At 47.7% G+C, this 15731-nt stretch overlaps 1 protein-coding gene across 3 annotated transcripts in view; it reads left to right on the top strand.

The window, feature by feature from the left end:
* Positions 1–13667, top strand: part of STYX (serine/threonine/tyrosine interacting protein) — a 984080-nt gene extending 970413 nt beyond the window's left edge. For all 3 annotated transcript variants that reach the window (XM_069637582.1, XM_069637583.1, XM_069637584.1), the window contains one exon: positions 13109–13667. In XM_069637582.1, the coding sequence (XP_069493683.1) occupies positions 13109–13182 (74 nt within the window). In that variant the 3' untranslated portion in view covers positions 13183–13667. The remainder of the gene's footprint in view (positions 1–13108) is intronic.
* The last annotated feature ends 2064 nt before the right edge of the window (positions 13668–15731 follow it).

Raw genomic sequence — 15731 nt, 5'->3', positions numbered from 1 at the left:
TGAACAAATTCATCAAGGCACAGAAGTTCCGGATGATCACCCTCCAGCACGTCCTGGGTCAGCTGGAGGAGGGCGATTTCCTGTTGGATTTGGAGGATGCTTACTTCCATATCCCCATGCTAAAGGGACACCGGAAGTTTCTCAGATTCGTGGTACAAGGGCGTCACTACCAGTTCAGAGCCCTTCCCTTCGGATTGAGGTCGGCACCCAGGGTGTTCACCAAGTGCCTCGCACCGGTGGCGGTGCGGCTGCGCCTGGAGGGGATCCACGTCTACCCCTACCTGGATGACTGGCTCATCCGAGCAAAGACAAGGGAGCTCGCCGCGGAGCACACAGCGAGGACCGTCCAACTACTCACGGACCTGGGATTCTCCATAAACTACGCCAAGTCCCACCTGGTGCCCGCGCAAGACGCACTGTTTCTTGGAGCGAAACTCAACACAGTGGCACTTCTGGCCTCTCCGTCAGAGGAAAGGACGAGGGCCATCTTGGACCAGGTGCAGTGGATGCTGGTTGCGAACGCGGCCAGGGTGAGGTCCATCAAATCCCTCCTTGGAATGATGTCTTCTTGCATTTATCTCATCCGCCTGTGCAGGCTTTGGATGCACCCGTTACAGGAGTTCCTGGACGCTTCTTGGATCCAGACGACGGGCAGCTTCGAGGACAGGATCACACTCGACGAGAGTTTGCGACGAGCGATCCGGTGGTGGGGCACCCGCGCGCATCTGACGGCAGGCATGGACTTCCAGACCCCGGGCCACCAGAAGACGGTGACCACGGATGCCTCCTGGAAGGGTGGGGAGCGCACACCGAAAATCTGCAGGCGAGAGGCCTTTGGCTTCCGACGGAGAAGTCCCTCCATATCAACGTCCTGGAGCTCCGTGCAGTGTTTTGGGCCCTCGGGTCCTTTCTTCCGTCCCTCAAGGGCAAGGTGGTGAGGATCTTCACCAACAACACCACCACCATGTTCTACATCAGGGAGCAGGGCGGTACCAGATCCCCAGCCCTGTCCAAGGAGGCGCAGGATCTGTGGCATTGGGCCGTCGCCCAAGGGATGTTTCTGGTGCCGTTTCATCTGGCAGGAATAAAAAACACCATTGCTGACTCGCTCAGCAGAGAGCTGCGCTCGTGCCACGAGTGGGAACTACGACAGGATCTAGTGGACCGCCTCTTCCGACGGTGGGGGCACACCCCAGATCGATCTGTTCGCGACGGCGACGAACTCCAAGTGCCGGAGGTTTGCCAGCAGGTTTCCCCAGCCGAGGAGCATGGGCGATGCTTTCTCTTTCCCCTGGGAGGGCCTGTTTCTATACGCGGTCCCTCCATTGCCGTTGCCGATCCGGCCCATCAACCAGCTCAAGAGGTCACGGTGCAGGATGATCCTCGTCGCACCTGCGTGGCCGAGGCAGATATGGTCCCCGGACCTTCTGGACTTGTCAGCGTCCCTGTCAATCAAGCTGCCAGTGGACGCGGATCTTCTCTCCATGGAAGGATGCGCCATCCTCCATCACGACCCGAAGTCGCTGAACTTGCAGGCCTGGCTCCTGCAGCGTTAGAGTTTGGAGGTTACGACATACCGGCCGACTGCAGAGAGGTTCTTGCAAAGGCCAGGGCGTGCTCAACTCTTAAATGCTACGGACACAAATGGAAGAGGTTCTCTGTCTGGTGCCACGCACAGAAGATTAACCCTCTACGTATTACGGCTCCTCAACTACTGCCGTACCTACTGACGGTGGCCAAGGCTGGACTGGCGCACGCTTCCATCAAGATTCATCTTGCTGCGATCTCCCGATACACCAGAACCACAGGACGGACGTCTTTGTGGTCTCATCGTCTGGTGAAAGAATTCATGAAGGGACTGTTCAGATCGTTCCCGCCAGTGAAGGCTCCGGCCCCGGCGTGGGAGCTCAAGGTGGTGCTGACCAAGCTCATGGGACCTCCGTTCGAGCCGCTGCACTTAGCTCTGTTGAAGTTCTTGTCGTGGAAAACAGCGTTTCTTGTGGCCATCACCTCCGCACGACGGGTGGGAGTGATCCAGGCCCTTTCCTGCAAGCATCCGTACTTGACTTTTCACAACACGAGGTTAGTGCTCAGGACGCACCCCTCCTTCATGCCCAAGGTGCCGTCGGACTTCCACCTCAACGAACCCTTGGTGTTGCCTGTTTTCTTCCCGTCGCCTTCGTCGCCGGCTGAAAGGACTTTGCACTCGCTGGCTAGAGCGCTGAAGTTCTACGTGGACCGCACGAAGAGTTTTCGGAAGACGTCACAACTTTTTGTGAACTTTGGACCTGTCAATCGGGGGAAGGCTCTCTCAAAGGCTTCCATTTCCAGATGGCTCTCCAGCTGTATCATGTACTGTCATCGGTTGGCAAACCGACCGGGCAGCCGTCCGAGAGCCCATTCCACCAGAGCGATCGCAGCTATCACCGCGTTCCTATCTGGTGTGCCCCTGCTGGACATCTGCAGGGCTGCTACGTGGAGGTTGACGCACACCTTCACGAAATTCTACTGCGTCGACCGGGATTCCAGGGAGGAGTCCAGGGTCGGCCAAGCAGTGCTGCGCAACCTGTTCACCTAAGATGAGCCTGGTGAGAAGGTAAGAGATGCTTAATGTTGAGTTGTTGTATTGCTTAATGTTGAGCCCGTTGCCACCTCCCGTGGTTGTGCATGTGTGTACTGCTATGTATTCTTTTATTCATGAGCATGTGAATCCATGCCAGACCCCATGCTGGAGAAGGAACAAGTTACTTACCTGTAACTGTTGTTCTCCAGCATGGGTCTGGCATGGATTCACATGCGAACCCTCCCGCCTACCCCTCTGCGGCTCTTCACTTGGTCATATTGCCACTTCACGTGCTACCAAATCTGAAGATGGCTGCCAGAGGCGGGGCTTAGGGAGATGGCAGTCATTGGCTGTGGTCAGTATGACACAGAGATCAGTGATTGGTTACTACTACGAAAGACAGATCAGAAACGAAACTGATAATGATTTTTCTTTACCGAGGATTCCCAGCCTGACGACGGGGAATATTCATGAGCATGTGAATCCATGCCAGACCCATGCTGGAGAACAACAGTTACAGGTAAGTAACTTGTTCCATCACACTACTACGCTTACTCTCACCTATACACCATCATTCAACTATAACACAGCTATGCTATGACACATTCGGCCTAGCTGTTCTCATACTAACATGACCCCACTAACACCTCATCCTAATAAAACACAGCTAGCTGAGCACGTACCGGCTAGCATAGTCATCTCCTCAGGCTTAACGCAGCCAGAACCCAGTCTGGGTGTCCACCCTCCAGACTGAACACATCCAACTGATTTCCTCAACACCACACCTACCACTAAGAAGCAGCTATCATGCAACAACCACACCGGCTGCACACATATCCGGTGCGCCCACACTCCATAAGACTCTCTCTCTCTACTGACTTGAACTGCGGTTCCTGAGGGCGTTCAACCTACCAGCGCTTTGAGGTCATACCAATGATACATAAGGCGCTATATAAATGCCAAGTAACATAACATAACTATCTTACTGCAAGTATTTGGAGATTGTATTGTGAAATTCCATTTTTTGTTTCTGAATACAGGATTGTGCTTCCTGTACGGACTATAACAAATTGTTTTCAAAATCAACTATGTCAACAATAAAAACAAGTTTAAACCTTTCTTCATATAACCCCTTCAGAATTATGTATATTCCAAAAAATAGCAAGTGAGGGATTTAAGTATACTCATGGAAGGCTGGCATGTAGAGTGGTGGATGTAGACGAGCACACTTGGTAAATGAACCTTAGGGGGGAAAAAACACTTATGAAGATGGTATTGAGAGACTCTCGCCCAAAAAGTTTTCTCATGGAGCTGGCTGGCCCACAAAAGCTTGCACCTGCATCTAAAATAAGGCCTCTGCTTGTTGAGGGCTGGACACTAAGGTCTCAATTTCTTCTTTTATCGCATAGATTGGCTATGACCAGGGCCAAACACACAGGATGATCAGAGCCGGATGGTGAACCCGGCCTCATTCAAAGGCTTGCTTCTTCTAAGGCCCTCGCAGCGCTCTGCCGATTCGCTCCGACGGGGGACAGAGCACAGCCTCCGAGCACCGGAGAAGACATTGCCCAGCCTTACAATCCACCAACAGCACAGTAAGTGCTAAGATGCCCACCGCCGTAATTCGGCATCAGGCAGAAGCCTGCAGCACCCTGAAGGTGCCTTCCGAATGGCCACGACCACGGTCAAACCCACAGGAGGATCGGAGCCGTTTCATTCAAAGGCTGACTATTAAGGCCCACGCAACTCTATACCACTCTCCGCTTCTCGAAGATGCCTGCAAGCCTGCCTGACGCAGTTCAGCCCTTACACGCACTCTGCCAAGGTATGCCACCTGCTACCATGCACGGCATCAGCTCAGCCCATAGTCCAATCACCCCCTCACCTCCCCCCTCGTATCTCAACTCACATTCCTCCTATCCACACTCAGACTACAGCGCCTCAGAGTTCGTACGGAACCGCTGCGCCACCATTCCCAGCCTAGAGACATTCCTACCAGAAACGCTCTCCTAGTACTCCAATTCCAACTCCAGCCTAATACCCTGAGTCATTCCCAGTCCGCCCATACACTCATCCACCTACACAGCCTACACCCATACTCCCAACATGAATGGGCTCCACCAGAGCGCCCCCCCCCTCTGCTCCACCACATCCCCGCAGCCGTGAGTCACCTCTGCCCCATTAACACCATGCGTAAATCTACCACCCTGCACCATTCAAGAACTGTACTGCTTCCCAAGCGAAGTGGACACCTCACCCCCCCCCCCGCTGTAACAACCCGGGCACCCCCACACACCCCCCAATTCTTGTTTGCAAATACTCCCCTTCTGCAGATCATTCCCTCAGCTAGCAAAGACACATTGTGGCTCAGCTCCGACATCACACTCCACCTCGCCAATCTAGACCCCAAACCGCAGCCTACCCTGCTGTGTCAGCCGCTACTGTAACCCCAAGTTACCACGCGTGGGATGAATCATCACAAACTAAATTTCTCATCCGCAAACTCTGCTCCTCGCACAAAGATGTCCAGTGCCAGCCAAGGAAAAAACTGCAAAATTACACCCAACCGCTGCTTCCCCATAGACTGCTAACTTTGCCCTCAACATTGTGACCAAGACCACTACTCTAGCTGTTGCCAAGGGTAACATTCAAAATGCTGTCGGTGATAATACCCTAACGGCTGCTAAAAATGTAGTTGACGCTAGTGATGCCCCAATTGGTGCCAACAATGTTGTTGATGCTAGTTATGCCCCAACTGATGCCAACAATGTTACTGATGCTAGTGAGGACCCAACTGTTGCCAATAATGCTAGTGATGCCCCAACTGTTGCCAACAATGTTATTGATGGTAGTGATGCCCCAACTGTTGCCAATAATGCCCCTCCCATCACCCCCTCCAACTATCTCTGATGAAGCCACTGCATTAGCAGCGTTACCCACTACTGCCTCCACCACGGCTGCCTCCTACCCCCTCCTTCCACTATCCACACTAAGGGTTGCCCTTATTAACTGTCGCTCCCTAACAGCCCACGCACTCGACATCCATGACCTGCTCACCACCTAGGACCTCTTAGCAATCTCAGAAGCCTGGCTCCACGAAGCATCAGGCCCATCCATCTCCCTAACACTCCCCCCAGGGTTTACCATATTCAGACAAGACCGCTCACACTCAAAATGAGGTGGGGTAGCAGTCATAGTCAAAGACTTAATTCCTATCAGAAAAATCATTGCCTCCACTGAAGGCAACAGTGACTTCCTACTACTAAAACTCACTACATCTCCCAATTGCACCATCAGGCTCTGCATTGTCTATCAGCCCCATAGCGGAGTTCCAAAAAACCCTCGTCCATCTCTTATCTGATAACCTTAAACCCTCCTCCAAAGCTATCCTTATAGGGGACATGAACTTGGGATTCAACAATCCCGGAGACATACAAGTCAAGTCCCTCGCTAAAGCGCTATAGACCTTGGGGTTCAGACAATCCATATCTGACCCCACTCAAATAAAAGGCTGCCCCCTGGACTGGCTAGCAGACAATAATTGCCCACCCTCCATCAGCTCCAACTCCCCATGCCCCTGGACTGAAAACCATATCATCTTGTTCACCATTAACCCCCCAAAAAAGTTAAACCCTGCACCACCGCTCCCTTCCCACCTACTCTAGCAAGTAGCGCCAACAAGCTTATCAAAGAAAGGCTATTCCCAAACGCCAACATACAATCTGCCATGCTCGGCAAACTTGATCTCCTCCACACCAGAATCCAGACAAACCAGAACACACTGACTCCACGTTTCCAGCTGCCCACAACCACCCCCGAGCCATAGCCCACATGACACCCCACTCTTCCCCTACAAAGATGTCACGAAACTAGAAGCACTCACTATTATGAAAAACATCAAACCCTCGAATTGCAAAGGTGATATATGCCATGCTGCAATCATTAAGGACTGAGCAGCTACCATCACCCAGTTCCTCACCGCCTTCATAAATGCCTCCTTCGCCTTCGGGATTGTCCCCTCCTGCCTCAAGGAAGCATGGGTGTGCCCACTTCTAAAAAACAAAAAAAACTCACTGGACCCCACTTGCCCTTACAATTACAGACCCATAACCAGAGTCCGCTTCCTGCTAAAAATCCTTGACAATGCAGCCTACCTACAGGTCCAACAATTCCTTGACGCTAACTGAATCCTAGGTCTATGAATGTCTGGCAGAGAGACTGCTAGGACCCCCTTGTTAATTTGCATAATTTAAGTAGCTTTGGGTCTCACTCTAAGTTACTAGGGGAATCCAGACGTGGACCCCTTGCTCACTATTCTTAGAGAGGCACAGCTCCACCCTACCGATGTCCAACCAGACCGAAACACGTGTCTCAGGTTGCTGTTGGTACTCTTGTTCAGCGGAGAATTGCCTAGCATTTCGGTTCTGGACTGCCCCAGGGTAGGACAAAGACCTATATGTTTTGGATATTTCTCCTCCGTGAAAGATAGCGAGCCAAAGAATCTGGGTAAGGCTCTCTCAACCAGCACTAATGTCTGGCAAAGAGACTCCCATGACCCCCTTGTTAATGTGGCTTTCACCCTGGGCATGGCACTGAATCTGCCCTGCTTGATCTAAAAAACCAATTGGAGGACATTAAGGATGCGGGTAAACCTGCTCTACTGCTCCTTGACTTATCAGCGGCCTTCGACCTGGTCGACCATAAATTACTTTGTCACCATCTCTCCTCCTCAGTCCACTTCACCCCTAAAGCGACTGCTTGGATCACGTCCTTCCTCAAAGACAGAGCTAGCATGCACCACCCCAGCCACAATACACTGCGGCATCCCACAGGGTTCCTGCATCTCCTATAACATCTTCACTAGACCACTCTTTGACATTCTGGACTCGCTCAGCAGAGCCTACACCAACTATGCCGACAACACTCCAGTCCTCCTCCCCCTCTCTGGGAACTAGGAAACTGACGCCAAATCCCTAAACTATGCCTATTCCATCATTCAGGCCTGGATGGCAGCCAACTGGCTCTGCCTCAATGGGGACAAAATGGAACGCCTACTGGTAGAACCCTGGGAAATCCTAAATAAACTCAACCACCAATACACAACTTTCACCGTAGACAATATCCAAATCCCAGTCTCACAATCGGTGAAAACCCTAGGTGTTTACCTTGACGCCACCCTTCATGTCCAGGCAAGTCAGCACTATCGCGGTGTATGCCGCTTACTCCACAAAGCTGCTGAATGCAGCCAGACCCTTCCTGGCCACTGCCTATCCATTGCCAGGGCCACAGTTGGCTCGAGACTGGACTGTTGCAATGTTCTATTTGCAGACACATCAGTAAAAAAACGAATAAATTACAAACCATTCAGAACAACGCTCTTCGAACAGCTACAGGCATCCCCACCCGAGAACACATCTCCACTGCAAGAAAGCAGACACACTGGCTACCCATCAAAGAATGTATCCTATTCAAAACACTCGCCATCACCCACAAGTGCATCCACCATGCAGCCCCACCCTACCTCGCCCAGAGAGTGAACAGATCATGCACCTACAGACCTACCAGAACTCCCTACTCCCACCAACCTGCTGTGCCTAGTCAAACGTCAAAGAGCAAGGGGGGAGTGGGAAGGGGGAGGAGGCAAGCTTCCCATTCATCTCTGCCAGGGAATGGAACTCCCTGCCTTTGACCCTTAGAGCTGAACCTTCAAACCTTGCATTTTGCAAAGCCCTCAAAACAAGATTGTTTAAACCAAGAACTCTAGGGTAAATCTGTTATCGTTACAATGAATGTAACTAAGCCGTGATCTCCTGTAACAGTGCTGCGATGCCCCTGTGCTGCCTGTGTGCGTTATAAATGTTAAAAATAAATAGGTGTAAGGCTGCTCGTTTGTCTTACCCTTCCTGGAAATAACAGGGTGGTGAAAGAAAGGCCACTGTAAGCACGTGTCCAATAGACAAAACGCCAAAAACAAACAAACCGATACTTGAGAGGAAACCGGAGTTCTAGCAGAAAAATACTTCCTTACCATCTCCAGAATGTTACTGCAGTAAGCAAGCATGGCCTTGTTCAGCAACATTCTAAACATCAGCACACATCAAATGTTTCATCTTTGTGGAAAAGATCTTCCGTCTCATCCATGCAAAATCATGTCCTGGAACCACCGGGATCTTCTAAACCAAAACATGTCTTTATCAGCAAGCTATCTCTCATCCCAGTGGACGTCTCCACCAAACACTATTCTACTGATCACATTGAAGTTGCTCTTTTTCACTTTGCCTTTACTATTAAATAATTGAAGTTTCATATAGTTACACATTCTGAAAATGAGTTGCTCAGTGCTGGGTGTTGCTGATTACTACCATTATTTTCCATGTTTGTTGTAATCCACTTAGGATCCTATAAGGATGAAGGCACTGGTTTGGTGGGGGAGGAAGATGGTCTAATAGGAGCGGAACCTGTGTCTGTGGCAGTTCCATCTAATCAAACTCACACGTGATGTGTAGTACCGGCCGTTCCTCTATCACTGAAGATTGTGCAAAGTTATACATCTGTCTCTCCAAAATTCCGGAAGATCCCACTACCTCTTTCCTGGCAAAATGAACCCTTACAAGACCTGAAACCCATGTTATCAACTCTTCCTTTCAAATTAGGATTGGGGCCGCCAGCCATCTGTAGTGGCATACCACCTAAAATGAGCGAGTGCATACTTTGCTTGTTATAAATGACATACATAGTGCTCTCCTCTATTGAGATGGGACCCTAGAATGTTCACCAAATAAAAACATCTGTTACAAAATGTGACTGCTGCAGGTTCAGGATTAAAAACAATGTGAATGCAAAAGTCAGTAAGGCCTTTCCGTTCCAACACTTTCACTTACTGTTTGTGAAGCAGGATTTCACATCCTTAGAAATATGTACCTACATGGAAAAGGCACATGGACTATTATTTTATTTATGCTTTCCAAATGCTGTGCATTAAAACCTGAAGCTTGATTGAACTTCTTTCTTATGTTGATACCAGAAGGGAGCTTCAATTAACTTTTTTGCGATGCTGCACATTTGTAATGGCTTGCTTGTAAACAATACTTTATTTTGCTCCCTCTTAACGTGTAATGCTTTTCCTATGTAAAAGCACCCTTCATTATGCAATATTGACCTTTAACCATGCCTTCCATGCTGCACACATTTTAATTTGGAATCTTATGCAGTATGATGAAATAAACTGCCTGTCTTTTCAAACAGATAATGGGGTGACCTAAGGGGCAGGTGACTGCACCTGCATGATGGGCCTGAGAGCAGTATTGGGAGGATCTCATTGCCACCCCTCGCACAGTCCCCATTACGTGGCAGGGGGTCAGCCACATGGCCTGCTCATTAAGCCTCACACCCACATCCAGATGCATTATGTACATTTCCCCCAGTCAGCCACTGAACCGTTTATGATAATATGCATGCCTAAGACTTAAACCTGCTGTGTCAGAGTAGCTATTCTCCAAATCTCAGAGGGAGGGGTGAGGCACCTATAAAACCCAGGATAGCAGAAGGATGTGTGGGGGTCAATTTAAACCGTGTGAAGAGTGTTTTGAACAAGTTGGCGGAAAGACCAGGAGGCAGCGAGGTGAGTGGTGGTGGAAGAGCTTGGTGGAGGTTGTGGGAGGAGTGGAATAGACTTGCTATCAGGTGGTGTGGGAGGAGAGAGATTGTTGCAGGAGGAGGGGAGGAGAAAGTTAATGATGTTTGTTTATTATTTATATTGCGCTCCAGGTACCCACAGGCTTATGGGCGCATACAACAAAAAAACGAATAATACAAACAAAACTTACACAAAATCAATAAATTCAGTATCTAGAATCATATGGAAAACATACAATGCAAGGAATAGAAAAGAACTGGAATCTCCTTGAGCCACGGAGGCAATCAAATAATCAGATTACAACTAGAGGGTCCCTTTGGAATATATTTACAGTCTTAGGAATGCAGGCAGAGAACTAATTCCGCACCCCACTAGGACACATTCCTTATTGTCATACGTGCTCCAGTCCTTCAAGTCCATCCTACGAAGGATTTTGAGATCAGATAATCTGACCACACCTGGCCCAGTTCTCTGTCTAAGCCAGGCTAGAACTTTGCACCGCAGAGCTTCTTTGGATTCATGACAATTGGTCTTGCTGATGTTGGTAATAATAAAATGTCTCTGGTCTGAAACAAAATCCTGAATGTTTGTCTTCTATTTTAGGCATCTGACATTTTCTAACACAGAGGTTCCTGGAGGAGCCAAGCTTGAAAAGGGCCTTAGATTGAGAATGGGACTTATGCACCTCTAGGTCTGGCTTCTGAATAGCTGCTATAAAATCAATGGCCGGTTCCAAGATGGAATTAACGGTATTAGGCTTTGCGATGAGGCTGCTTTTTTTTAATTAGTCTGACGTTTATGTGGTACTGAAGTTTCCTTATTGCTATAATCCGATTGTGAGGCCTTATCTAATTGCTCTTTTTGAACATTAATTTGACAGGCCTTATCCAAGTTACCTGTCCGTATTCCAAGACAAAGACAAGAGGAGTCATTTGTTTGTGAGGCCATGTTCTTGCTCAGAGGTCTAGGATCCCGAACCAATTTGCTTAGTGAATCCACTAGGAGTCCCAGGTCGAAAGGGCTAGTGCATAACAGCTCCTTAGCACTATTGGCCATGAAATCCGGCCAGTGATCAAGTATAGATTGATCTAGGGAGAGCGGAGAGGAACCAGTCTCCCCTTGCGAGACACCAATGGAGGTTTTAGGGTGCTCCCCATTATTTCCTAGAGGATTGTCATACCTTTCATGGGCAGGAAAGACAACCGGCTTACTGACAGCAGGCTTACTACCATGTTCCATGGTGATATTATTTTCTGTGTTTAGGGCACTCCCTGGTACTGCGGGGAAAATATTCTTTACAAATTATAATTCATGCAACAGCAGGATAAGGGCCAGCCAAGCGTGTGTGCAGCCCCTCGCACCAGGAGGAACTGGGCCCCTGTGAGGGACCGCCCACCCCCTCTCTAGCTGACACGAACTGCCCACGCTAAGTGGTAGGAAAAATAGGGAAGGCAAGGACATGGCACGGCGCTGATATCGTGCCTTCCGTGCCCCTCCTACACTCACCACTACCGATTGAGGGTTGTAGTATCTATTACGGCAACTGTTGCGAGCCGGACGTGCAGATCTTCAGACTGGGCGCGTTTTTCTCGGTGCTGTCGGTCCAAAGAAACCCCGACGGCACCCGCGACAACCTCGAGCAAGCTGCTCGCCCTCGTCCTCGTACTCGCAGCCGGCACACCTGCGGGGACACGCTGATTAGAGGAAAGGACCTAGGATTAGCCCGAGACGTCAAGCCGCACGGCCGTAACCGCCGCTTCCGACATCACAGCGTACGATGGTTTAACACGATACAGATCCTTCTGATGGGCCGTAGCTGGAGGAAGGCTATTGGAGCAGGAAGAAGGTGGCAGGGGAAGTAAGCTAGTGCAGGAAATTTAAAAGGAGTGCGTTTGGCCTGGGCAGGTGGTATGGCGGACCCCCCCTTATCTGAAGGGGGAACCTAAACTGGGAGGAGCAAGCAAGGTAGTACATGGCGCACCGTCAAGGAGGTGCAGAGAAAGACAGGTGTAGAGGATGTTGCAACAGCTTAGAAGAACTAACCTGCTCGAATTCCTCTGTGATCTGTTTGCTCAGCTGGAAAGAAATGTGCAGACTAGAAAAAGTGGTCATATCCCACTAGCAGCCTACGGACAGGAGCGACAGCAACTGGAGGCTAGTAAGAGGCTGCCAGTGATGAGCAAGGGCGGTCTCAATCGTTGAAGGAACATTTGTGTCCAGCTTTTTTTAGCAGGTGCTACGCTGAAGAACTTTAAGTTGTTATTGAGGTGGGTTGTTTAGTGTGTTGCTAAAGCTTTCAGAGCATGTCGGGTAGAAGAGGACTATGATTTGAGAGATCTTCGGGGTTTAAGAGAGAAAGAAAAAACGGCAAGGGGTGAGAGCAGAGCTCGTTTTCTGACTTTAATTGGCTTCTTATTATTTTGCCTCGCTTTAGGAGAACGCCAAACAAATTAACAGGGCTTACTCTTTGGTCTTCCTTCACCTTTATACCCATGTCTAAAATGCTATGCCATTTTTTTGATAGTACGTTTTTATAGAACCCTTCATGTTGGATTCCTGGTGCTTTGGAAAGGTGTTACTACCGAATTTAACGATCCTCAATTTGATTTTGGAGGGTCAAGGGCGAGTCGGCACTTCCGGCTTTTTAACTTGAAGTGTTGGCTGACGCCAGGTCCGAGATTAGCGTTTTAACCAATTTTCTCCTTTTCATTCAATAAACTGTATTTGTCGGATGTAATTTTCCCTCGTTCTGCCCTGTTGCAAATCTACTTTTTTTTTTCACACTTTTTTTGGGATATTGCCCGATGCATCCTTTAGGGGTGCGATATTGACCTAGATGTATGATAACAATCTTGCCTAATGTTATTTGTAGCATGTTTAATTCACACACTAAAATGTTTCTCTTCTAGGAGGGTTGAAGCGAACGCATGAGGACGACGATGAATTTGGAAGCATGCAAGTGACCGCTGCACAAGATGGATGACGGCACAGTTCTGTCTGTAAAACATCATTAAGAATGCATAGGAAAAACATACTATTGTGAACGCAAGAAACAGCGCTTGGTTTGCATCACATATTGGTTCCCAATTGCACATAGTGTGTTGGGAGACAATATGCTCTACTAGGAACAATAGATGGCACTGATTGATTGTTTTATCATTTTTCACTTGACCATTTTATTAAAAACAAAAGATTTTTTGACCTGTAACCAGGTATTACTGCAATAACGCACTTTCATACTTGAACTTTATATATGAAATTATTACATGGCATAACGTGCAGGCAAGTTGGGGAAAGGGAAATTGTTTATAAGAATTTATTTGTATAATTTATAATACAAACCTTTAGTAAAGAGATGTTTTTTTCTAAAATGTACTGTGTTTTGTATATAAACTTTTATAGCTTTATATGTTGAGGATTTTTAATGCACATGCAGAATAAAATGATGTACCCCATTATTGGGGAATATTCTGTGCTTCATTACTGCACCCCTTTTTTACTTAAGTGCAAATTCTGCAATTTAAAAAAATTAAGCCTGTGCACAGTTGAAAATGTTTCTGGCTTTAAGTTCTTTGGATAGTGTGTTCATGTGCATACTGGGCTGGGATGGCTTTGAAGACCCCTGATGCCCATCAAAGCGAGCTATCTTTAAGGACATTTCCTGATTTCATAATATGGCCTGAACTTTAGAATTTTCATTGAGTTGTTTTTGTTGTGAACATGCAACATATGCCATTGTAGTAAGGAGAGGGCTGCTCATTCATTGCCTTAGAAACGATATTGTGCTATCCCGTGCCCCAATTAAAGATACTGTAACATATAGATTATTGATAATAAATGAGAAAACATTATTAGGTATTTTCTGTTCAGTGAAGAAGTGTTTAAGAAGTCGGACGAACATTGCTTGAGACGGACATTGCACGTCTACTTGTTTGTGTTATGTTAGTTTGTGTTTAAATGGGGCACACTTAACATGCATGAAGAGTATGAACACCTTTCTCTTCTGATCCCGAAAGCGAAGTCAAAGACTTCGAAAAGGTACATGTTTATAAATGTAGGTCAATCATAAATCACTTTAGTGTAAGCCCAGAGTATAGTGCCCGTACACCAAGTCCTGCAACAATGGGGCCTCAACCGTTCAATGGTCAAAAAGAAATCGATGTGCATTGTCAGTAGCCATGTATGTGGCCACCTCAGAATGGCTGACGCCACCCCACTTCTTGTGAGTATTGATTCTCTGTACACATATACCCTTCTGTGCAGACTGAATTTTTTCTATGTGCACATATTAATGTAATGTGGTAGTTATGGTGCTCAGTTCCTAGATGAGCGGTTTGTGATAAAGTGGCTAGGCTTGTGAAGTTTCAGACGCTGGGTAAATTGTTAAAGCCTCTAGCATCTCGCACTTCAAATCTTCTATTTGAATCTAATGGTAGGAATTTTTAGGAGATTTTACCTACTGACTGTACATTTCTAGTAAGGTTGAACCTTTCACATATTTCTGAAAGGTAGCCAAGGTATTGACCCGTTATGTTATAGTTGATTTTTGTATCTTGCACAATTGACTAACGTCCTCTTGTTGCTTGACTCCATTTAAGCTACAACACACATCTACTAAAGCAAGGCATTGTATGCAGTCTAATTAGACAGACCATGATAAGGAGGACATTTACTCCAGCTTTCTGATCCTTGAACACAGTGTGTGCTTCCTTTGTCTTCAAATAGCCTCTTATGTTGGAAAGCTTTTTTGTAGAAACAAAATGCACGCATGCTTATGCACAACAATGTGGGAGCTTTTAAATTGGGGGTGGAAGGGTGTATTATGGAGAGCTCTGAGGATCATGCACAATGCCTGAATTAATAATCTCCTGTCCACTGGGAGCGCCAGTGTGAAGAAGTCTGTGCCAATGGCACATGATCTCTGCTCCAACGTCCTGCAGCCAGTTTCACGGCTACCGTTTGGATTTGCTGTAGTTTACGGATGACCTATTTTGGTGAACTTGTGTACATGCTGCTAGTGCAGTCCATTTGAAATTTGAGAAATGTTTGCAGGGCTTGTGTTTTGGGGTAATGTTATAGCAGGAAAAGTCAGGTTCCAGACTTTCAGGTTGTACAAACCACTTTCGACCATTAATGCAACTTGTGAATCAATGGACAAGTTGGAGTCCATCAGAGCTTCATTTTATGACGGTAATTATATGTGATCATCTAGGCATAGCTCCTTTAGGTGATGAGGAAACTTCATGGCGCTCGCCTGGTGGTGTCCAGGAGAAGGGAATCATAACAAAATCTCACCAAAGTTATTGTCACCCTAACAAAAGTGAGCCCCATTGTATATAAATAAATATTCAATGAGTCTCCATCTAACGTTTGAATGGGTTGGCATGGATTCCAGGAAAACCAACCTCGCCACAAATGTAATAATCCTACATATTACACTGCCCACAAATCACTTCCGTGTGTGTGTGTGTGTGTGTGTGTGTGTGAGAGAGAGAGAGAGAGAGCAGGAGCTCCACACCTACATGGCCGCCT

Source organism: Ambystoma mexicanum, chromosome 14 (genome assembly GCF_040938575.1).
Source record: "Ambystoma mexicanum isolate Mex_15411 chromosome 14, UKY_AmexF1_1, whole genome shotgun sequence".
NCBI lineage: Eukaryota > Metazoa > Chordata > Amphibia > Caudata > Ambystomatidae > Ambystoma > Ambystoma mexicanum.
The sequence above is the reverse complement of the archived record's forward strand: the minus strand, read 5'-3'. Positions and strand labels throughout refer to the sequence as shown.